General features: G+C 38.0%; 1 protein-coding gene across 1 annotated transcript in view; it reads left to right on the forward strand.

The window, feature by feature from the left end:
• LOC120539727 (cytochrome P450 2B4-like) overlaps positions 1 to 24,870 on the forward strand; it is a 55,338-nt gene extending 30,468 nt beyond the window's left edge. Inside the window, exons 6-9 of the mRNA XM_039770110.1 lie at positions 8,133 to 8,274; positions 20,027 to 20,214; positions 20,882 to 21,023; positions 24,689 to 24,870. Coding sequence (XP_039626044.1) covers positions 8,133 to 8,274; positions 20,027 to 20,214; positions 20,882 to 21,023; positions 24,689 to 24,870 — 654 coding nt within the window. The remainder of the gene's footprint in view (positions 1 to 8,132; positions 8,275 to 20,026; positions 20,215 to 20,881; positions 21,024 to 24,688) is intronic.
• The last annotated feature ends 1,626 nt before the right edge of the window (positions 24,871 to 26,496 follow it).

Raw genomic sequence — 26,496 nt, forward strand, 5'->3', positions numbered from 1 at the left:
TTTTTGGATTTACAGAAAGTGTGCAATAATTGTTCAAACAAAATCAGGCAGGTGCATAAATTTGGGCACCACAAAAAAGAAATGAAATCAATATTTAGTAGATCCGCCTTTTGCAGAAATTACAGCCTCTAAACGCTTCCTGTAGGTCCCAATGAGAGTCTGGATTGTGGTTGAAGGTATTTGGACCATTCCTCTTTACAAAACATCTCTAGTTCATTCAGGTTTGATGGCTTCCGAGCATGGACAGCTCTCTTTAACTCACACCACAGATTTTCAATTATATTCAGGTATGGGGACTGAGATGGCCATTCCAGAACGTTGTACTTGTTCCTCTGCATGAATGCCTTAGTGGATTTTGAGCAGTGTTTCGGGTCGTTGTCTTGTTGAAAGATCCAGCCCCGGCGCAGCTTCAGCTTTGTCACTGATTCCTGGACATTGGTCTCCAGAATCTGCTGATACTGAGTGGAATCCATGCGTCCCTCAACTTTGACAAGATTCCCAGTCCCTGCACTGACCACACAGCCCCACAGCATGATGGAACCACCACCATATTTTACTGTAGGTAGCAGGTGTTTTTCTTAGAATGCTGTGTTCTTTTTCCTCCATGCATAACGCCCCTTGTTATGCCCAAATAACTCAATTTTAGTTTCATCAGTCCACAGCACCTTATTCCAAAATGAAGCTGGCTTGTCCAAATAAAGTGGTTTGAAAAACTATTTGCCCCCTTCCTGATTTCTTATTCTTTTGCATGTTTGTCACACAAAATGTTTCTGATCATCAAACACATTTAACCATTAGTCAAATATAACACAAGTAAACACAAAATGCAGTTTTTAAATGATGGTTTTTATTATTTAGGGAGAAAAAATCCAAACCTACATGGCCCTGTGTGAAAAAGTAATTGCCCCCTGAACCTAATAACTGGTTGGGCCACCCTTAGCAGCAATAACTGCAATCAAGCGCTGCGATAACTTGCAATGAGTCTTTTACAGCTCTGGAGGAATTTTGGCCCACTCATCTTTGCAGAATTGTTGTAATTCAGCTTTATTTGAGGGTTTTCTAGCATGAACCTCCTTTTTAAGGTCATGCCATAGCATCTCAATTGGATTCAGGTCAGGACTTTGACTAGGCCACTCCAAAGTCTTCATTTTGTTTTTCTTCAGCCATTCAGAGGTGGATTTGCTGGTGTGTTTTGGGTCATTGTCCTGTTGCAGCACCCAAGATCGCTTCAGCTTGAGTTGACAAACAGATGGCCGGACATTCTCCTTCAGGATTTTTGGTAGACAGTAGAATTCATGGTTCCATCTATCACAGCAAGCCTTCCAGGTCCTGAAGCAGCAAAACAACCCCAGACCATCACACTACCACCACCATATTTTACTGTTGGTATGATGTTCTTTTCTGAAATGCTGTGTTCCTTTTACGCCAGATGTAACGGACATTTGCCTTCCAAAAAGTTCAACTTTTGTCTCATCAGTCAACAAGGTATATTCCCAAAAGTCTTGGCAATCATTGAGATGTTTCTTAGCAAAATTGAGACAAGCCCTAATGTTCTTTTTGCTTAACAGTGGTTTGCGTCTTGGAAATCTGCCATGCAGACCGTTTTTGCCCAGTCTCTTTCTTATGGTGGAGTCGTGAACACTGACCTTAATTGAGGCAAGTGAGGCCTGCAGTTCTTTAGACATTGTCCTGGGGTCTTTTGTGACCTCTCGGATGAGTCGCCTCTGCGCTCTTGGGGTAATTTTGGTTGGCCGGCCACTCCTGGGAAGGTTCACCACTGTTCCATGTTTTTGCCATTTGTGGATAATGGCTCTCACTGTGGTTCGCTGGAGTCCCAAAGCTTTAGAAATGGCTTTATAACCTTTACCAGACTAATAGATCTCAATTACTTCTGTTCTCATTTGTTCCTGAATTTCTTTGGATCTTGGCATGATGTCTAGCTTTTGAGGTGCTTTTGGTCTACTTCTGTGTCAGGCAGCTCCTATTTAAGTGATTTCTTGATTGAAACAGGTGTGGCAGTAATCAGGCCTGGGGTGGCTACGGAAATTGAACTCAGGTGTGATACACCACAGTTAGGTTATTTTTAACAAGGGGCAATTACTTTTCACACAGGGCCATGTAGGTTTGGATTTTTTCTCCCTAAATAATAAAACCATCATTTAAAAACTGCATTTTGTGTTTACTTGTGTTATATTTGACTAATGGTTAAATGTGTTTGATGATCAGAAACATTTTGTGTGACAAACATGCAAAAGAATAAGAAATCAGGAAGGGGGCAAATAGTTTTTCACACCACTGTATGCTTGAGCATACCTCAAGCAGCTCTGTTTGTGCTGTGGGTGGAGAAAAGGCTTCCTCTGCATCACTCTCGTATACAGCATCTCCTTGTGTAAAGTGCACCTAATGGTTTAACGATGCACAGTGACTCCATCTGCTGCAAGATGATGTTGTAGGTCTTTGGTGCTGGTCTGTGGGTTGACTCTGACCGTTCTCACCATTCGTCGCTTCTGTCTATCCGAAATCTTTCTTGGTCTGGCACTTCGAGCCTTAACTTGAACTGAGCCTGTGGTCTTCCATTTCCTCAATATGTTCCTAACTATGGAAACAGACAGCTTAAATCTCTGGGACAGCTTTCTGTATCCTTCCCCTAAACCATGATGGTGAACAATCTTTGTCTTCAGGTCATTTGAGAGTTGTTTTGTGACCCCCATGTTGCTACTCTTCAGAGAAAATTAAAGGAGGAGGAAAACTTAGAATTGACCCCCTTAAATACTCTTTGTCATTATAGGATTCACCTGTGTATGTAGGTCAGGGGTCACTGAGCTTACCAAGCCAATTTGAGTTGCAATAATTAGTTCTAAAAGTTTTGGAATCAATAAAATGACAATGGTGCCCAAATTTACACACCTGCCTGATTTTGTTTGAACAATTATTGCACACTTTCTGTAAATCCAATAAACATCATTTCACTTCTCAAATATTACTGTGTGTGTCTCATATATGATATATTTAACTGACATTTTTTATCGTAACAACCAACGATTTATACAGGAAAATAATGACTATTAACAAGGTTGCCCAAACTTTTGCATCCCACTGTATCTATCTATCTATCTATCTATCTATCTATCTATCTATCTATCTATCTATCTATCTATCTATCTATCTATCTATCTATCTATGTTCATGTTTCATAATTTGATAAGAGTTTTCATTGTTCAGATTGCCATTTTAGGATTCACTGATACACACATACAGTATATCTAAAATTCATGTTTCTGTGATGAATACTGAACTATATGATGAAGAGTAAAAACAACATGCACACATATGAAGAACTTTAAAGCTTCACAAGACTCAAATCCAGGGTGCTGTATTTACAAATCAGCAGTACTGACCACTTTGCCACCATGCTGCCCTCTTTCAGATTAGTTCTTGCTACTGTACGTTTGTAGAGCCTGGTGAACAGAAAAACACACACATAACATATTTTTAGCAGAAGATCCACAAGATTTCATCCATTTTAATACTTACCCCTCAAACGACATTATATCTCTTCAGTATATTAGTAAAAGATTTGTTCATAATTTTCTCTTTTTAAAATACTCCAAATGCTTCTAGAGCGCTGTCTGACATATCAATATAAAAATTCATGTAATAATGATCAGACTTTAGAGAAGTAATTGCTAATTATCAGTAGACATTCCACTGCCTCTTTTACAGTTGTGCTTGAAAGTTTGTGAACTCTTTAGAATCTTCTTTCTGCATAAATATGACCTAAAACATCATCAGATTTTCACTCAAGTCCTAAAAGTAGATAAAGAGAAACCAGTTAAACAAATGAGACAAAAATATTATACTTGGTCATTTATTTATTAAGGTAAATGTTTGAATATTACATATTTGTGAGTGGCAAAAGTATTTGAACTTTTGCTTTCAGTATCTGCTGTGACCTCCCTTTGTAGCAATAAATGCAACTAAACGTTACCGGTAATTTTTGATCATTCCTGCACACACTGGCTTGGAGGAATTTTAGTCCATTCCTCTGTACAGAACAGCTTCAATTCTGGGATGTTGGTGGGTTTCCTCACATGAACTACTCGCTTCAGGTCCTTCCACAACATTTCGATTGGATTAAGGTCAGGACTTAGACTTGGCCATTCCAAAACATTAACTTTATTCTTCTTTAACCATTCTAGTTCTATTGGTAGAACGACTTGTGTGCTAAGGGTTGTTGTCTTGCTGCATGACCCACCTTCTCTTGAGATTCAGTTCATGGACAGATGTCCTGACATTTTCCTTTAAAATTCTCTGATATAATTCAGAATTCATTGTTCCATCAATGAAGGCAAGCCGTCCTGGCCCAGATGCTGCAAAACAGGCCCAAACCATTATACTACCACCACCATGTTTAACAGATGGGATATGGTTCTTATGCTGGAATGCAGCGTTTTCCTTTCTCCAAACATAACGCTTTTCATTTTAACCAAAAAGTTCTATTTTGGTCTCATCCGTCCACAAAACATTCTTCCAATAGCCTTCTGGTTTGTCCACATGATGTTTAGCAAACTACAGACGAGCAGCAATGTTTTTTTTTTGGAGAGCAGTGGCTTTCTCCTTGCAACCCTGCCATGCACACCATTGTTGTTCAGTGTTCTTCTGATGGTTGACTCATGAACATGAACATTAGCTAATGTGAGAGAGGCCTTCAGTTGCTTAGAAGTTACCCTGGGGTCCTTTGTGACCTCACCGACTATTACACGCCTTCCTCTTGGAGTGATCTTTGTTGGTCGACCACTCCTGGGAAGGGTAACAATGGTCTTGAATTTCCTCCATTTGTACACAATCTGTCTGACTGTGGATTGGTGCAGTCCAAACTCTTTAGAGATGGTTTTGTAACCTTTTCCAGCCTGATGAGCATCAAAAACTCTTTTTCTGAGGTCCTCAGAAATCTCCTTTGTTTGTGCCATGATACACTTCCACAAACGTGTTGTGAAGAGCAGACTTTAATAGATCCCTGTTCTTTAAATAACACAGTGTGCCCACTCACACCTGATTGGCATCCCATTGATTGAAAACACCGGACTCAAATTTCACCTTCAAGCTAACTGCTAATCCTAGAGGTTCACATACTTTTGCCACTCACAGATATGTAATATTAGATCATTTTTCTCAATAAATAAATGGCCAAGTATACTATTTTTGTCTCATTTGTTTACCTGGTTTCTCTTTATCTACTTTTATGACTTGAGTGAAAATCTGATGAGGTTTTAATCATATTTATGCAGAAATATAGAAAATTCTAAAGGGTTCACAAACTTTCAAGCACAACTTTAAGATTACAAATATTATTTAAAAGAATGGTCAATTTCGGTTTCCCCAAAATCATTGCCAGACTAGCCTAGATAATGTACATCACATGTTTTATAGTCAAATAAAGGGATTCACCCCTAAAACATGAGAGTACACCTTGAAAAACAATAAATCTCCATACATAGCTCTGCTTCAATTCAAGCATATCCAAATAAACCACAGTTTGTAAAGCTTCAGATACAAAATGGACACCATCATCTAAGAATAATGTCTTTCCCAGATTGAATGTGGAAACACACTTGGTGATGAAAAATTAAGTAATTGAAAAGGAAGCAAGGTTCTATCTGTTGATTTCTGGGCTCTGCAAGACATAAGTAATCTGGAGACTCAGTTTCTTTTACAACCAGACTTTATTCCATGCTCAGGAGAATCATTGCAGAGTTTTACAAAACAATCTAAATACCTTAAAGAAAGCTTGGTTTGTGTTGTAGGTTCAGTTGGCTTCACTCTTGTTTGGTCAGATCAAATAGAATTTGAAGATTTTGTTTTATCACAGCTTCTCTCCTGTAGCAGGGCAAGTGTGTTCCATCCACAGCCTGGGGAAGATGTCTTGCATTAAAGAAACAGATACTCATAAAATACTTTAACTCTTTCAGGGCTGATGTCGACTTTTGTCAAAATTCAGGGGTAGAGGACGGTAATCGGCCATACATTTTAGTTCGACTCTCTTTGCTAGAAGGAAAGTTACATAGCTTTGTTGATTTAACCTCGATTCCCTACGCATGCCTGAGTAGCGAAGAGCAAACAACCTCTAAAATGGCATCGACATCTGGAGAGAGACCAAAGCGAATGTGCAAAGCAAAACACTCCATGGACATTTTACATAATTTCATTGAATAGGACTCTGACTTGTCAGACACCGAGTTTGACACAAGTGATCTGGAGATAAACGAAACTGAGGTACCAGTATCATCTGATCGGTCCCCATCTGATTGTGGTGCTGAACACTTTCATGTAACTGATGCACCTACAGCAGCGTTACACTGCAACCACCACCAACCACCCACCTGCTGTGCGAAGACAGCCAGTCAGCAGGCCCACCGTGCATTCCTGCTGTCCATCGAGGTGCAGAACATGCGCCAACAGCAGCCACGGCACATAGCAACTGATGTTTCAGGTTGACTTATGTGTGAAACAATTGCTTTGTGTGCTTTTCAGAAAAAAATATTCAGCCCTCAAAGAGTTAATTAACATGAGATATGAGACTTACAAGCTGGGATAGCATTCATTTCATTTAAGTTAATAAGAAACAATGTGTTCTTATAGCAAAACCATCCTGTGAAATCACCGCCTCTCTAGCCTCACCCCACTTTTGGTTTATGTCATGTTGTAGAGGCTGTACAGAATATTCTGTAAAATTTAAAGGCATTTTCAAAAGAGCATCTATCCTGCAGTGTAGTGACCACACTACCTTCCACTATGTATAACACTCAAAATTAAATAACCATTACCAAACGTCATCATCATAATTCTTGTTAAATGTATGAGCACAATCAGGGAACCAGCCACAGTGGGATCTCAGTCCACCCTAGGACACACTAATGCACACACATTATATACTCCATTACACTGGCCAATTTAAAACCAATTAACAAATTTTGAGATGAAAGATTGAGCATTTGGAGAAAAAGACAGCACTGAGAAAACGAGCAAACTGATTCTCAACATGATTAAGTACTTCGTATTTTCAAAGGTAGGCAGTTTGATGGTGAAATGGGAAGTGCTACTGCCTCACAGCTCCAAGAGACAGGTTTTAAATCCAGCTGAGTCTGCTGGCACAGATGGTATGAATGGAATAATCTTTATAGAAAATGCGATCCACAGTAATTAAAGCTCTGGTAGCTTAAATAGTAAAGAGTCAAAATGACATAAACAGCATGTTACATAATACATGTGTATAAAAGTGACATTTTGCAAAAAGCAGTAAAAAGTAAGCTGACTACAAAGAAAGTTTTGGCAGCATCCGTAACAATCTAAAGTCACTGTAAAGGTAAAAAATAAGATACACAATCTTTTTTGCCATATTTTTAGCATCAGTGTTCTTTTTGAATGCAGTGGAGTCTTAACAGGAAATAAAAAGAAATTAATAAAATAAGGCAGTTGTCATCAACTGAGGAATCACACATGTGCACCAAAGAAATGTTTTGGCACCAGCCAGGTCACTCCTTTTAATAACTAAGAAGTCCAACAAAAGAAACAGGTGATTGGTAGTGCAAACAACATAAAACAAAAATAAGACAGTATTGTTTTATATGGCTAAATATCAATCCAAGTCTCAGGTCACAGTGTTAGATTGGAGCCCCGTCCTGTCGTCAGCTCTTCCCAAAACATAACAACCCCTGCCATAAGTGACTCAGCTTTATATTCCCTGGACCAGAAGGGGCGGAGTCACTTGTCCTCATTAGGCAGTTTCTCTGAGTTGTGGGTGGAAAAAGAGACAGGTCAAGGCTGGAATGGTGGCATAATAGTTAGAACTGCTGCCACACAGTTTTAATGGCTAAAGTATGAAATCTTATTCTTGGTCTCTGTCTGTATGATCTCGATAATTGTCTTAATGCAGGTTACTTAGGTAATCTATTCTGTCCTAGTGTGGATGGGTGCTTCAATGGACCTTGTGATAGACTTGTGTCCTGTTCAAGAGTTATTCCTGTCATTCTCTATGTTATGTTGGGTGAAAGTGAAAGAGGAAAGATTATCTTATCAGAGCTTTAACCTTCACTTATTTTAACACTGGATTAACATTTCTCATCACACTCAAGGAAAGCAACAATCCAGATTCAGAGTTCAACTATGACAACTTAAACATCACAATTTTAGATCTCTTTATGGCGGGGACGGAGACTACCAGCACCACACTGCGATATGGGCTACTGATCCTCATGAAATACCCACACATCCAAGGTAAGACATTTTCATGGTGTATATGGACTCTTATGAAGAAAACTTTTGAAGTTTTTAAAGTTCAACCATATCAGTGAAAAAACAGAAAAGATAGATGGAATGTAAAATCATTTCTGCTGCTTACAATCTTCATTTAGAGTGATGTAAGACATTTTAGGAGGCATAAATAGACACAAAGGACTCGGGTAAACATCTACAAGTAAAGAATCCTATTTGTAGTACTGTATGTACTAACACACACATAGAATATTAATACAATTTTAAGGCACTGGAGGTACATATACATATTGTAATAGACACATTGATTAGTTAAATTTGTTTTTGGTACAGTTTTATTTCACAGTTAACAGGATTATTGTTTTGTGTCGTCTTTCAAAGATGCAAGAAAAAGAGTTACCATTAGAGTAAATATAGAAATAAGATCTAAAGAGACAAGTAATACTGTATTGATCTCTGAGGGGAAATTCACTATATTTATCCTTTAGACTATTTAAAGCAACTTTTTAATAAATATTTAAGAGAGCTGTAGTCAATTCTGGACTCATTGGGTGAAATGTCAGCCTAATGTGTGTCCTGCGGCTGTATACACCTAAACTATTAAAAGTAACAACATGCCATTGGGATCTTAGAGGATACAGGAGTACTCAGATAAATATGAATGTGGAGTGATCTTGCAGACTCTACAGAAACTGGAAAGTGAATCCTTGACCCAGTGACTGAGTATTAAATAGAGAATCATCTCTTATGGTTTGTCTCCACCTGCTTGTTTTATTAGAGAATTACAGGGAGCTGGTTCTACGAAGGAAGCATCAATGTGCAATCCTAGAGTAACCAAAATACTTTTCAAAATTTTAATCCATGTTAGAGTGTGTGGTCAATATATTCACTCAAAAATTTTCTTTTTTTTGGATCTTTTATTGAATTTATTAAAAACATCTAACATTCCATACAATCAAGTCAAGCCCAGTGAAACTGGAGCTCGACTGCAACATTCGCAGGTGGCTCTTGCCCTGGAAACATTTTGGACAATTTTAAATGAAATAAATGTGCTCAATAAAAGATTTTAATAATTGCATGCTTTGCGCATATGGAGCTAGAGTGAATTCTGTGCGTGGCTGCCTTCGACTCCATTTCTGAAATGCTGAGAAGAGATGCTTTTCCCATTGTACTCTGAGATCTTTAAAAGGAAGAGACTCTAAAATGTTTTTATACTGTATATTATAGAAATGCTGTCTGAGTCCCCAAATAAATTCCATATAAATGAGCAGTGTTGTGCAAGTTCACACCTCACAAGAACTAGCTCAAAGTTCAGTTCACACAGATTTAGATGAATAAATTCATGTTCATAGTTCATCATTTCAATTTTGAACTAATTCATGTTCAGTTCATTTTACATTTTTTAAGGAGTGAGAATAAATGACCTATGAGTTTACGTTTTTCAATTTTGGATACCTTATATTAGGCTATTACAGTGTTCTTGGATAAAAAATAAAACAATTATGAAGACTTATTTTTTTTAAATACACTTAATTGAGTTATACCCAGCAACAAACATGTATAACCATATAAGCTAATAACCCCCCGGTCAAAAAAGAAATTAAATAAATGCAAGTATACATATAAATTACCGCTCTATTTCCAACAGTGTGACACAAATGGTAACTGTTGATCAAACATGTAGGTGAACTAACCTATTACGGTGCCGGTCAAATTACGCTGATGGTCAAAATTTGCATCAAATATTGCATGTCCAACGGGGGAAAATATAAATTGGCCTCACGAAGTACAACGTTTTCTTAAAAGCGAAACCAAAGCTTCACCACGTGCTCGTGTCAGCAGGGGTGCAGCTTAAGCACAAGCAGGCAGACACAGACAGTGTCTACTTGACTTTACGTTATTTTTTCCAAATACAAATAATGGCAAAACATTCGTATGAAATAAATATTCGTAACAATCCACTTTTGTGCTCATCCAAATATCGTATTCAGATTCGGCTCCACCCAAATATTACAGGGTAAGGCAAAAAGTAGGTCACGCTCAAGTTCTTCACTTGCAAATATGTTACGTTAGGCTCACCATTCTTACAAAAATGAGCTTGTTCAATGAACGCGCTCTTTTGAACTAGTTCATGCACAACACTGTAAATGACATTATGGTTAAATCTAATTTCTTAAAAAAGATTTGTTTATGTATTTGGAATATTTTGAAATTAGAATAGAAGCTAAGGGAGAATATTCATCTTGACAATGTTAATTCTCCCTGCTAAAGTAAGATAGAGGGGAGACCATCTATGCACATCTTGTTTAATTTTGTCCACGCAGACAGCAAAAGTTTGTTGAAAAAGAGATTTATATTTACTTGTAATATTGACCCCTAGGTATTTAAACTGATCTGCAATGTTAAAAGGGAAGGTGTGCAATCTAATGTTGTTTGCAAGAGAATTCACTAGAAAGAGTACACTTTTGTTCAAATTAATTTTGAGTCCAGGTATCTTTTGAAATTCTGCTAGTGCTGTTAGGGCTGTAGGCACATAATTGTGTGGGTCTGATATACACAGGGCCATATCATCAGCATATATTGATATTTTCTATTCAGGTCCTATTCTGAAAATCCGCTTTATTTCTGATGCATTTCAAAAGTAAACAGCCAATGGCTCAATGGTGATTGCAAATAGCAGTCGTGATAAGGGACATTCTGGCCTAGTACAGCGTTCTAGTTTGAAGTAGTCTGAGATAATGTTGTAATACAAACTGAAGCTTCTGGACTGGTATACAGTAGTTTGATCCATGCACATATGTTTGGGCCAAACCCAAATTTTTGCAAAGTGGTGAACAAGAATTCCCATTCAACCATATGAAATGCTTTTTCTCCATCCAAAGATATGATTTCTGGAGTGTTAGACTTTATGGGTGAATATATTATATTACTGCGGTGGGTTGGCACCCTGCCCAGGATTGGTTCCTGCCTTGTGCCCTGTGTTGGCTGGGATTGGCTCCAGCAGACCCCCGTGACCATGTATTCGGATTCAGCGGGTTAGAAAATGGATGGATATATTATATTAAATAGGCGTTGAAGATTGGAAGTCAAATGTCTACTTTTAATAAATCTGGTTTGGTCTTGTGATATTGAGGGACAATATATGATGAGGGACACTCATCAATTTTCTGAAAGTAAGTCACAGGGGGCTGTGTGACGTTGCAGGTCCTGCTCCCTCTTCTTGTTTTCGGGGCCTCTTGAATCTGGCATCGCCGATAGTCATGACCGGGATGAGCTATGCAATGAGGACACCACATGAAGAAGGGGAAAGTGCAAAGTGCAAGTGCTTTTATTAACAAAAAATGAAACCAAAACAGTGTTCAAATAAACAGTGCAGTGTTCCAAAAATCATCCATAAATACATAATCCATAAAAGCAGGTGGAAAGTGGAGGTTAAAATCCAAAAAATAAACCCTTTAAAGCAAGGTTAAAACTATGGCAGGAAGTTGTCCTTTAAAAAAAAACCCAGTGCCTTTTATCTTCCTTTTTACTGGCGGCTCCCCTGCTTATCCCATATGGGCCTTGTAGCTGGGGAGTCACCCTATGAGCAGGTGCAGCTGACCTTCCTCTGGTCCAGTTGCCTTCCATCCCCTGGGTATGTACAGCTACCTCTCCCTCCCAAGCCTCCTTGACCTCTGCTGCCTTCCACATAGAGCCATCCATAATCCTGGTCACTCCTGCTTCTCTGAAACACTCAGCAGGAGTTGCCCAATCCATCCGCCCCAACTGTTGGTCAAACAGTCTTCCAGGACTCTCCTCCCAGCTGCCTGGATTCACCAGCAAGCCTGCCCTCTCATGCACACATGTGCACAAACACATTCACACACAGAGGCTTTTATGGCCTCCTGCTTTCTTCTCTCCTTAACCTCCGTCTTCTACTCTTTTTCTTTTCTTTATCTCTTCCCTCCACACTTGCGCTTCTCCCCTTTTATAATGGGTATGTGGCACAGGTGTGGTGATTAGCAACTCCCTGCATTAATTATGGTCATAGGCGACCCCGCACCAGTGCACTTAAGAGTAGAAACACCCGCACTGCATTGCGGCTGGAAACTGCTCCTGCCATGCTACCACAACCCCTCCTTAAGCCGTGAGTGCACTGATTATTTATTTAAAAACTGGATATTTGTTTAGAGCCACGGACACTCAGTATCACAGGATGAGCCCATCATAGCATTAGGCAGATGGTAATAAAAAGCCCTCGATGGTACACTTCACAGTGTACTCTTGCATACATGAATATTGTTACTAGGACAAATGTACCTAGTATGCTAATGTTTTGGATATGGAGGAAAAATCATAATCTGTCAGTGATTGGGCTGATCAATTCCAGAAGGTGTAACACAGCAGCCCTAATGACTGTGTAGGTGTGAAACAACATGTGGCTGCCTCAATAACTTACCTGTGTCCAGTTCTTGGCATTTAATATTTATCCACTCTGTTTTTATGTAAATCAAGCAAAGTTTGTTTTCCTAGTTTTGTATTTCCACAGTTATACAGTACCATTAAAAATTAAGACAGGAATGGTAAGAAAAATGTGTTTCCACTGTGACAGATAGGGGGTGCTATCGCTCCCTTGAACCCCTGTCCAAGACTCCAGACACCAGATAGTCCAAAAGTTGACTTTATTTATTATCCATAGTGCACAAAGCACCCTCTCCACCACTATACTCATTAAATAAACCAATAATCACTACAATAATCAATCCTCCACTCCTAGACGCGTTGTCCTCCTACCACCCAGCTCACCATCTGGGAGCTCCCACAATCCTTTTATAGTCCCTGACCCGGAAGTGTTCCAATCCCCAGTTCATGTGATCCTTATCACTTCCGGGTCAGAAAAAAGTCATTTTCTTCATCCCGGAAGTACGTCACTTCTGCTGTCGCTCTGCCTATGATGCGCTTCCAGGTTATAGGGCACATATGACTCTCTATTCCTCCCTGCAGTGTCCTCTGTTGGCCCCTGGGGTATCCAGCAGGTTTGTAAGGGAAAACTCAATGGTCCATGATTCCCTGCTGGCATCCGGTGCACCTCCATGTTGCAGGGAGAGCTCCATCTGGCGGCCTGGGGGTATTGGCCGTGGTGAAAGCCGGCCATAGACCACACACATCTTTATCAATCCACCCACAAACTTACAATACACTGTGTGCACATTTATTAAGCAAGTTGTATTTTTTAGGATTCATTTTAATATGGAACAAATACAGTGCTATCAGTCAATCCAAAATGTTAATAAACCTGTAACTTGAATGTTTTACAAAGGAAATGTGAGTGTGAACATTCTCAGGGTAATACATATGTGTACGCAATTATTAGGCAAGTATTAGTGTGCAGAATTATTACTCAACTAAAGGAAAAACAAACATTTTCCCATCTCACTTGTTTGTTTTCATCTGTTAAAGTGAGAATAATAAGCAACTCAAAATTTACAAATAAACATTTCTGACATTTAAAAAAAAAGAAAAAATCAGTGAAAGTAAAAGAAATCCTTCTTTTAAATAACAGTCATAAATCTTTTATTCATGGAGTCTGCCAGTTTCTTGATCTGTTGACAACTTTTTGTTCAGCAGCAACCACAGCCTCTCCCAGACACTGTTCAGAGAGGTGTTCTCTTTTCCTTCTCTGTAAATCTGTAAATCGTTTAAGAAGGGCTTTAGGTCAGGTGAGGAAGGGGGCCATGTCATTTTTCTTTTATCTTTAAGGCCTTTACTGGCTAGCCACGCAGTGGAGTACTTTGATGTATGTGATGGAGCATTCTCCTGCATAAAAATCATGGTCTTCTAGAAAGATGCAGACTTTTTCTTTTACCACTGCTTGAATAAAGTGTCTTTGTCAGTTGATTTTGAGTCCATCTTAAACCTGAAAAGTCCAACTAGCTCATCTTTAATAATACCAGACCATACCAGTACCCCACCTTCATCTTACTGGTGTCTGGGTCAAAGTGGAGCTCTGTGCCTGTTACTGATCCAGCCATGGGCCCATCCATCTGCTCTGTCAAGAGTCATTCACATGTCATCAGTCCATAAAACCTTTCAAAAATCTGTCTTCAGATATTTCTTGGCCCAGTCTTGATGTTTCAACTTATGTGTCTTGTTCAGTGATGGTTGGGTTTCGGCCTTCCTTACCTTGGCCATGTCTCTGAGCATTGAACACCTTGCACTTCTGGGCACTCCATATAGGTTGCAATTCTGGAATATGACAGCACTGGAGGATAATGGGTTCCTGGTAACTTCACGTTTGATTCTTCTCAAATCTTTGGTAGTTAATTTCCATCTTTTTTTTCCCAACACTTTTCTTGTAGCCCTGTTGACTATTTGCAACAAAACGTTTGATGGATCTGTGATCATGTCCCAATATCTGTACAATTTCAAGAGCGCTGCATCCCCCTGAAAGACTTTTTACAATTTTTGACTTTTTAGCGTTGGTTAAATCTCTTAAATCTCCTGAGGAAAACAAGCTGCCTAATAATTATACACACCTTGATATAGAGTGTTGATCTCCTTAGGCCACACCCTCCCTCATTACACAAATACACATCACCAGATATGCTTAAATCCAATAACTATTCAAGTTTGTACAGCTTAGAATCAGAATCCTTCTATATAAAAGCGGTTGGGATTGTCCTTCCGTCCCGTGAGTGCTACGTAGGCGCAGAGTTTCACACACGCCCCGTCCATTTTGCAATGCACGATGGGATTTGTAGTTTCATTTTTTCCAGGTAACAGATGATTTTCTACTCCAGACTGTGCAATATCTTCTTCTTCTTTCTTACTATATAAAAGCGGTCAGGATTGTCCTTCCGTCCCGTGAGTGGAAAGCGTAGCGGTATTCCGCTTATCACAGACTTACTACTTGCAGCTTGCGGTACGAAGCGACATGATGTGAGCAGAGTTCTGGTGCTACCTTCATTCCCTTGCTTTTGTGTGCGATGCGCTGGAAAAATAGACAAAATGATGTCTCTGGAAATAATTAATGTTGATGGAGTGCAAATGCCTCACCGTGTAGTAAATATCAGGGGGTTTCAAAAGGGCAACCTCAATATAGAAAAAAAGTTTCATTTCATCACAAAAATAACAGAAACTACGAGTATTAAAGTAATAGCGCTCAAATGCAATATAACCAAATTAATGAGTTTGTATAAAATATCAAATTGATCTGCATATTGAATTGCCTTAAGAAGTGGTCAACTTAAAAGTCGGTCACCTTAAATGGTGGGTCAGCCTAGTACATAAATAAAAATGATGATATGGTCAAAATACTCACTTGCCTAATAATGTGTACACACAGTGTGCTTCCTAGTTCCCATTAAATCAGGCAACCCTTTCTTAAAGAAACAATATCCTATTAAAACTCCCATTATCTACCCATATTCTTAATACATAAACTAATCTTGACTTACAAAATAAATTTATCATATCATCAAATTAACAGAATATAAAAATGTTAATATAAACCTTGGCTCACACAGAATGTGCCATAGTAACTCAATCACTGCTGTGGTCTATAAATGATATAAAACTATACACACATTCTTCTCTTTATATAAAGTGCAGTAAAATAGATATCACATTTGTTTTAGTTGTGCTAAAAAGAACATATTTTTAATTAATTTCAGTACCTTTTTTCGTAGTCCCACTTATGTAAAAATACACAGTACTGGGTATTACAATGCAAAAAATGCAAATTATTAACAGTACAAAGATAATAAAAATGTCTAATAATCAGCCTTGAAAGGATGTGTCTCTGTGTCTATCTGTGTGTCCATTGCTATGTTTCTGTCATTCCAAAAGATGGTGCATCACAAACATGTTTAGTAATAAAATGCAATCCAACAGATGGCATATTACAACCGTTAACACTACTTTTATGAATCCCCTACTAAATATACAACTGTGACACATGCGTTGCATAGTCCTTTGCAAATGTTAATGCTGAGGTCTACTTTTATTACCCAGATTTCAACCTGTCTTAGATGGGTAGCACAACTCATTACATTTATATCGAAATCATTTTTTGCTTTGCACTCTCCCCAACCATAACCTATGGGGGAGGAGTAAAAGCTATAGATTCGTCAAAAAATTCGATCTATGGTTTTTTATGGATTTTGATGTTTTAAGGTCCCCTGATACCGAAAACATTGATATCTTGATGATGAGTGTGTACCTGTCTGTCTCTTGTGTTTGTTCATGTGTCACAATTTTTTTTGAGGATGGACAGCTGAACAGAAAAACAGCAAACACAAAATTTTAAGTGTGTTATGAGATGATGATGTGCCAAATCATGCATGAGAAAGAGGCACTCTAGAGGTACCCTAAAATACCATAATTCTGCAATTCATTATGAATTCTTCTTGTCAGTTGCTATCATAATAACATATTTTATGATCAGAAAGATCAGCATCAGAGCAGTAAATAATTACTGAAATGTTATAGAATAGTTTGGGTAACTTGGTTCCAAGAGCGCAAAGCATACTAACACTCACACCCAAATTATTCAAATTATTTTGAATTATGCACTGTGGTGTACTTCTGTTCCTAAGAATCTGTTTTGTTGTTTTTTCTGTTATTGAATTTAATTCAGGTAGAGAATTAAACTACAAGTTCACATCTGCTTCAACTGTAGCTGGACAAAGTTCTTTGCTGATGCTGACTTTAGACCTTGGTCTACATAGAGCACAGTTTGTTCTACTCATAGGGCTCCCTGTGAAAGTAACTGCTTGAGGCTTTTAGCCATTGAACTCATAATCCCTATTATTGGGAATTACCAGTCATCCTGCAGTAATATTTTATCCTGACACTTGTATCATGAAACAATAATGCTAAGATATATTAAGTTGTATAATATTAAGTATTACAATTAAATTCTGATATAGAGTGCAATGTATTTCCTTTAAATTTTACTGAGAGAAGCTGACTGCACTCAACACTGAAATCATATTTTTATAAGCAAAAGTATGTAAATGGATTCCACCTATTAAGAAAAAAAACACCTGATATTTTAATTGAACTTAAATCTTTTATCACCTATAGAAATTTATTTAGCTATGGACCGGCCTCTGTGAGATGTGCATTGGGTCACTTATTAGAATTAGACTGGTGGTGCTTATTTAAAATTAAAGATGCCAAGTGGTGCATTTTGATAATGTGATGTTATGACAACTATTATTATTAAACTTCCATACACATGTAAAACATGTTGATTTTTTTATGGTTGCTTGCAGGTCAGGGCAGAGTAACATTTTGCATTATTTTTTTGATTCCCCGCTTTCTGTACAGTGCATCCGGAAGGTATTCACAGCGCATCACTTTTTCCACATTTTGTTATGTTACAGCCTTATTCCAAAATGGATTAAATTCATTTTTTCCTCAGAATTCTACACACAACACCCCATAATGACAACGTGAAAAAGGTTTACTTGAGGTTTTTGCAAATTTATTAAAAAATAAAAAACCTGAGAAAGCACATGTACATAAGTATTCACAGCCTTTGCCATGAAGCTCAAAATTGAGCTCAGGTGCATCCTGTTTCCCCTGATCATCCTTGAGATGTTTCTGCAGCTTAATTGGAGTCCACCTGTGGTAAATTCAGTTGATGTGACATGATTTAGAAAGGCACACACCTGTCTATAGAAGGTCCCACAGTTGACAGTTCATGTCAGAGCACAAACCAAGCATGAAGTCAAAGGAATTATCTGTAGACCTCCAAGACAGGATTGTCTCGAGGCACAAATCTGGGGAAGGTTACAGAAAAATATTTGCTGCTTTGAAGGTCTCAATGAGCACAGTGGCCTCCATCATCTGTAAGTGGAAGAAGTTCGAAACCACCAGGACTCTTCCTACAGCTGGTCGGCCATCTAAACTGAGCGATTGGGGGAGAAGGGCCTTAGTCAGGGAGGTAACCAAGAACCCGATGGTCACTCTGTCAGAGCTCCAGAGGTCCTCTGTGGAGAGAGGAGAACCTTCCAGAAGAATAATCATCTCTGCAGCAATCCACCAATCAGGCCTGTATGGTAGAGTGGCCAGACGGAAGCCACTCCTTAGTAAAAGGCACAGGGCAGCCCACCTGGAGTTTGCCAAAAGGTACCTGAAGGACTCTCAGACCATGAGAAACAAAATTCTCTGGTCTGATGAGACAAAGATTGAACTCTTTGGTGTGAATGCCAGGCGTCACATTTGGAGGAAACCAGGCACTGCTCATCACCAGGCCAATACCATCCCTACAGTGAAGCATGGTGGTGGCAGCATCATGCTGTGGGGAGGTTTTTCAGCAACAGGAACTGGGAGACTAGTCAGGATAAAGGGAAAGATGACTGTAGCAATGTACAGAGACATCCTGGATGAAAACCTGCTCCAGAGCGCTCTTGACCTCAGACTGGGACGACAGTTCATCTTTCAGCAGGACAACGACCCTAAGCACACAGCCAAGATATTAAAGGAGTGGCTTCAGGACAACTCTGTGAATGTCCTTGAGTGGCCCAGCCAGAGCCCAGACTTGAATCCGATTGAACATCTCTAGAGAGATCTTAAAATGGCTGTGCACCGACACTTCCCATCCAACCTGATGGAGCTTGAGAGGTGCTGCAAAGAGGAATGGGTGAAACTGGCCAAGGATAGGTGTGCCAAGCTTGTGGCATCATATTCAAAAAGACTTGAGGCTGTAATTGCTGCCAAAGGTGCATCGACAAAGTATTGAGCAACGGCTTTGAATACTTATGTACATGTGATTTGTCAGTTTTTGTATTTTTAATAAATTTGCAAAAAACTCAAGCAAACTTTTTTCACGTTGTCATTATGGGGTGTTGTGTGTAGAATTCTGAGGAAAAAAATGAATTTAATCCATTTTGGAATAAGGCTGTAACATAACAAAATGTGGAAAAAGTGATGCGCTGTGAATACTTTCTGGATGCACTGTATAATTAAATAGTATCATGTGCGTGGCAAATTCTAAATTCAGTTTGACCTTTAACTGTTTGTGTAGGCTGAAGTTTGCTTTACCATTCTAGTTTGTAGTACCTAAATTACTTGATTTTAATATGATACTGCTGGCTACATTCACCTCACACATTATACTGATACTCTGTTGTAACAATACAAAAGCCAACTTGAACTGAAATTCTCAACCTAAGTGTGGACAAATCATTCAGTATGGCAATGATGTCTGTAGCAGTGCTAATATTTTTGGTAGAACATCTGTGGAAATTAAGAAACATTTTTTTTTTCTTGTTATGCAAGTACCCAAATAATTTTTACATCCCCATGTTTGGATCAACAAAATCATTAACAATGTTGCAGCAATACATCAACCTGTACATTTCACCAAATAAAAAAAAAATCTTAATAACTGTCATTAGTGCCGTAGTGATTTGTAACTACAACAAATATTGCAATACTATAGTCTTTCACATTTTCCTCCTTGCATAACACTATATGATGGCAGATACTTCAAAGTGCAGAACTACATTCAAATTGTAAATAGTTCTTGTTTAAAGACAGATGGACAAAACAGGGTGCCCTGTAGGGTCTCTATGTAAAGTAATAATTACAGTAGCATTGTACATTTCAAATCTACAGAAGCAATTCTTGTACACTTGAGAACAGAACAATAATTTTCTTTAAAGGGATGAAAACTCTTTGCATGGAGTCCTCAATTTATTTAATATTTTGAATGTTCAATGATCCTGAGATATCAGTTTTTAGCCACTTATTTCTTTAAATTCAGAAAAGGTCCAGAAAGAGATTGACATGGTGATCGGTCGAGACCGTGCCCCTGCCATGGCGGACCGGAGGAAGATGCCCTACACTGATGCTGTACTCCATGAAATCCAGAGGTTCATTGATCTGCTCCCCTTAAATGTCTTTCATATGACAACAAAGGATACTGTCTTCAGGGGCTACACTATTCCAGCGGTGAGGCTCTGTTTTTAGTTGAAAACATTCTGCTTATTATATTTTGTCAATTTCCTAGCAAAATAAAAGTTTTTGTCCTTACTGAATTTAATTATATTTAGAATGACTCTGTTATTTTGAATAAAAGATTCAATAATGGCATTCATGTGGAGTTTGCATGTTCACCTCAGGTGCATGGATTTTTCACTGAGTGCCCCAGTTTTCCTCATACATCACATACTTTGTGTTACATTAACTGGTGATTCTAAATTGGTCCTGCATGAGAGTGGGAATGTGTGTGCTTTAGTGGGTGTTACAAAGGACCTTGTTCAGTGCTTGTTCCTAAGTTGTGTTTGGTGGTGTCAGAAAAGACTCCAACCCCTGTAACTATGAAAGGCATTAGAGAATGATATGTGCTGTAGTATAGTATATATGACTCTCTTGTGCTTTCTACTAACTCCCATATAAATTTAACCTCTGGCAATAATAACATTACATTTTCAGGTTCTTCCTCTCTGTGTTAATATTTCACTGTTACTTACTGTATATCATATTTAGAAAGTTCTGGTTATCCATCTTCTTACCTTATATTACTTTGTAAATTACACCTTTGTAAATTACACCTTTGAGCAGTCTTTCTTTGTTCTAATTGAATGAGCACTTTGTTTTCTTTGTAATCGTAATGCAGGGTACAATGGTGGCTCCCTTGCTTCACTCTGTGATGTTTGCAAAAACAAGTTGGGCAACCCCAGAGACCTTCAACCCCAATCACTTCTTGGATGAAAATGGCTGCTTCAAAACAAATTCCTCATTCATGCCTTTTTCTACAGGTACAAACTCTTTAGAGAAATTTTCAAGAGGTAACTTTTATTGCAGTAGTTTTCAGAACCACTGCAAATTAGATGTGAGAAAGCGGTTATTCTTGTCATTTTTGATTTGTCTATCTGTGCAAATACACTGTGCAATGTTTTTAAAGAGAGTTGTTTGCACTAACAAATGCACTTGAAAATATTTGATTCACATTAAAATACTGTTAATATAAGCATTGTAAACAAACTACACTAAAGACCACAAAAATTAAAGTCAGGAAACATTGAACACTTTCATTTAAATAAAAAAACAAAATTTTCATTATATGACCTCTAGTTGTGGGATATGTCAGATCTGCTTACCACAGGTTCTAATCGCGTTGATGGTCCATGTAATTTTAACAACTAAAAATTGCTGACTATGTTAAATTTAGTGACCAAGTACCAACCATTCAGCACAGTCAAGCTTGCCCCTTTCTCTGACGGTGAATAGCATACTTTATGAAAAGTTAACGAGTTAGGCTGTAATCTCAGCCTTTTTTTGTCTATTCTGTTGTCGTACATAAAACACAAGGCATCATTCAAACAAGCATTTTTTATGTATTTAGGTTCAAAACACACATGTTTCGTATTCCCCATTGCTATCTTATACACATTTTACTGACGAACATTCTTTAGTTGTTAACTCTCATGCAAACAGAGCCTATCACTACAAATAAAGTCAAAATCAAACCTGCTCAGTTTTATCAAAAAGAGTTGCAGAGTTGTTGGAGCGAGTTACTGGGTATATTACATTAGGTGACCAGCTTCATGGGCATGCATACCGACTGCTTTTGATTCCCTAAGATTATGTAAATGAATGGTACGACTGAAAATCACCGTAAAAATTGTATGATGTGAAATAGACTTCAGGAAATCTAAAATGGTATTTGACATTTTACTGGTTAAATACTGTGCAATGAATACTTATCTTTCTTGCATGATCTGTGTTTAATGTCATATGTTAGTAAGTGTGTGTTTAACTCTAGATTTACAAAGTGTTTCATTTTTTTTATTCTGTCAAGGAAAGAGAATGAGAAGCATCCAGTGTTTCTGTTGGCTGCATTTAAGTAATGAAGTGTGCTGTTTTCACTCTCATTTGCCATTGGGCTGCTACTTCCTAATAAATATAATTGCATAGTAGGTTAAACCTTATGTGGCTGTCTGAGAGAATGATAGGCTCAAACAAGAATAGATTTTGTGGTGCCAACACAGCCATCCCCATTTACTTAACGGTATCAACAAAAACAACCCATGATGGCATAAAAAGGACATTAAAAACTGTAGCTACCAGAATAATGTGCCTTGCATAATAATGCCTGTTTCATCAGCCATCAAAAGGCTGAGAAGCTCCTTTGCTCTGTTCACTCAGGAAAGAAGAGACTTCATCTTCAACGCAGCTCTGTTTTTATGGCCCAGGCGATGAAAGAGCCATAGACAGTTCCTCTCATTGGCCAGTTACTTTGTACTGTGGAGGATGAAAAAGACAAGACAATTTGTGGTAGAGCCCCCCTCTTGGCCCGGGGTGGCACCACATATCTGAGAAGAACTTTCTAAGATTGCTTCTTCTTCTTGAAGTGTGACATATCAAGTGGACATAAATAATAGTCCATTATTATTTTTTTCCATTAATTTGATCACATTTCATCACAGTTTGTTTATTTGCTTTAATTTTAGACACCATGTTTTATCACTAAAAATTAGGCTACAGGAAGGGTGTCAAAATTCTTAAATATGGAAGCTAACAAATATTATGTTATACAGTATATAAAAGGGTGATAAGGCTGATTCAAGTTACTATTGGCCAGTGAGCTTAATATGTATCACAGGTAAATTAATGGAGGCAATTATTAAGGAAAAGATTGAGAAACACATGACAAGAAAAAAATGCGTGTTAACAAATAGGCTCTCAGGTGTTAAAACATATCCTAATAATATCCTGGAATTCCTTCTGAAAGCAACACAAGCATGTGGCTAGAGAGCTGCAAATGATATTATTTACCTTGATTTTCTGTAGGATTCTAATAGGATACCACATGAGAGGCTAGTAATCAAATTAAGAAAAGTGGTAAATCAGGCTGCTGTGTGTACAGTAAGTACAAAATTGGCATAAACAAAGTTTTATGGTGAGATGAACTTGTTTAAAATTACATATTATTAAAACCAATGCCCCGCATGGATAAGTGCTGATTTTTTTTAATACACATAAACCGTTTGGATAAGAATGCAAGCAACATGTCAGTCAACTTTGAAAATAATAAAATAAGGGGAGATATCATATAATGTAGAGTCAGTTAAAACGCTAGAGAAACCTAAGCAACACACAGGCTATGGCAGATTTGTGGCAGGTGAAATTTAATGTAAGTAAATACAAGATATAACACATAGGAAGTAAAAATGTTGGATTTGAAAGTTAAATTGGTGTTCAGAAAGTTGAGAGTACACCTTATGTGTAGCACTCAGTGCTCATCACAGAGTTGTCACTATTTACAGAGCTTGAGCTTAAGCTACATTTATAACTCTAGTGAAGTCTCAAGTAGAGTACTGTTTTGGTGTACATATTGCAAAAAAGGACATAGTAACACTAGTAAAAATCTAAAGATAAAGAAGAATGACTAGGCTAATCCTGCGATTAAGTAGTATGAGCTATGAGGAACAACTGAAGACGTAGAACCTACCCAGTTTAAGCAAACAGAGATTAGAAGATGACACAAGTGTCTAAAATTAAGTAAAGAATTAGTACAGCAGATAAATAAACTCTATGGATGCTTGCTAAGGGCAAATTCCGCACACAAAGAACATCAGGCATGTGAAATACATTGCCAAGTAGTGTACTGGAAAGCAGGACTTTACCTACCTTAAATTATGACTTGATGTTATTTTGAAGAATATAGGTGAAAACAGGCTTGGTGAGCTTATAGGGCTGAATGGCCTGTTACCATCAAAACTGGTCCAGCATTTTACTGTTTTCTCCAGTTATAATAGTTTTTCTCCAACAGGCCAGAGAAGTACAGTTTCAATTGAGTGGCTATTTAAAACTGACCCATGGAGAGTGAGAGTGAGCCTTGGGTTAAACTAGTACCTGCCCCTACACTGAATTTAGTACTATGTTTAAAGCGAATGGATTAAATCTTAGGCTGAATATAATGGTTAAGGTTTCTGCTTTACAGTTACAGGGACATTGGTTCAGTTTCCTTCTCAGTTAAAGACAAGGAGGTTTGTTTTAATCTGGCTGTACTTTTTAATCTTATTGGGTGACCCTTTCATCATTCACAGCTTAATCTGTGACAATGAATTGGATTAAGAGGACCTAAGAATGTTATGCTTTGTTCAAAAGGATAGACAATATGGAATCACATTTTTGAGTCTGTTTATAATAAATGTGTGTAGTATGTGTAAAGTTTTTCCTTTTTACTCTTTTCCAAAAAGTCCTCACCACCGAGGATTAGCAATTAAAGCTCCATTTCACAAATGCATGCCTATCATAATGGTCTTCATATGCAAATCTGTTTTATTGCCAAATACAGTATTCTGAATGCACTCTACGTACCAAAGAAGTGCTGGATAGCATTCATTCAGTATAATTCTTTTTGTTTCTTATGTGAAATGTATGAGATTAATTAACATATCATTATTTTATATTGCAGGAAAGCGCAAATGTGCAGGTGAAGGTCTAGCCATGATGGAGCTCTTCTTGTTTTTCTCAACCCTCTTGCAGAACTTCTCATTTCGCCCCACAGAGGATCCTACTAATATCAGCTTGTCACCAGATTCCAAGATCATTTTTAAGCTTCTCAGGCCATATACGTTTATGGCTATTCCACGATAGCAGGAGAGTAAATATTTGAGCACAGAGAGCTAAGTAAAACACACAGGACTTTCAAAACTCGACTTGATGTTTTCTTGGAGGAAATAAGTGGATAGGACTGGCGAGCTTTGTTGGGCTGAATGGCCTGTTATCGTCTAGAGTGTTCTAATGTTCTAAACTTATTAACAAGAAGAGATTAAACAAGGAAGGCAACACATACTCTGAATTTTCTTAATGTTAACACTTTTTCACTTTAGTAAAGTAACTTGAGAAGTCAAGCAAAATTATACATTTCTTGACTAACTAAAAAGATTACAATATGCAAACATTTGAGGCAACTCAGGCCCCTTCTTCAGGAAAGAGGTAATCACATTACATTGATAAATCATGTTTGAAGAAGGGGCCTGAGTATCATTGAGCAGTCAAAATAATGAATACAGTAAGGTGAGGACCCCACACAAATAGTTTTTATTGCTTCAATGAAAATTATTCTTCCATCCTCATGTGTGCAAGCATTACCCCTGTATACAGTATTTACAATGTACAACTTTACGGCAAATATTCAGATAATCCAATTACTTTATGTAGAGACCCCTTCATGAGAAATACAGAGTTTGAAAGTGGTACTGTATTGTCAAGTGCCTCTTGTCAAATGGTAAGTGTTAGAGGTTGAGGAAACTTTGACAAAGCACAGTGTTGCATTATTTTTGTAGTGACAAATCACTGAAGGACTAATGAAAATTACTGGGATTTATTTTTTATAGTTCATCATTTCATGTATAGGTAGGTGTATATCTGCACATTTCATTGATCTCATCTTGACTGAAGAAGGGACCTGAGTTGCCCCGAAAGCTTGCATATTGTAATCTTTTTAATTAGCCAATAAAAGGTGCCCTTTTGCTTGACCTCTCATTTCATAATGGCTAACACAGTACAACACCCTAGTATCACTTTATTAAATGAATTCTTCTACTCCCATTCTGTCCTTCTGTTAATCTTTTTGCTTTATAATGTAATGTAATTTACTATGGAAGGTACTGCATAGAATATTTATTAATAAGAAACTAAAATAAAAAAGTATTTACAGATTTCATCATCATCACTACTTCGGTCTGGTTGTTTTTAATAAAAGAAATTCCCAAAGCATATCATACTCTGCATTTTACAGGGTAATGCCAATGACTGTTTTTACAGCAGCTGATATACTTTTTGGTTTTATGCAATTTCATTGGACATTTTCTTTAAAAGTTCATTTAGCTTCTGGTGCCCAGATGAAAAAATGTCAGTGCACATTTTCGGATTTTTATTATAAAGGTGGTTTTCAGGATTATAACATAAAAACGACACAGCTCCGAAACAGCAGACTCCTTTCTGCTCTCTGTGGGAGTAGCTCTCCGCAGTTGCCCACAGGAAAGCTATTCACATTATGGAAGGGATGGGGGAGAGCCCTTGGGAGCCTCATCCCTAGAAGATTCGTAACCATTTGAGAAACATTTGGGTCAAGCCTGTTGGGGATTGAAACTGTGGTGGTGCTGAGGCATTGACAGCTGAATGGCAGCCTAATTTGAGGCGGCCCATCTGTGTAGGCGCGTGGAACATCTTGTCTCTCTGGGATGATGACCTTCTTCCTCAGCTGTTGGAGGAGCT

Source organism: Polypterus senegalus, chromosome 11, assembly GCF_016835505.1.
Source record: "Polypterus senegalus isolate Bchr_013 chromosome 11, ASM1683550v1, whole genome shotgun sequence".
Lineage (NCBI taxonomy): Eukaryota > Metazoa > Chordata > Cladistia > Polypteriformes > Polypteridae > Polypterus > Polypterus senegalus.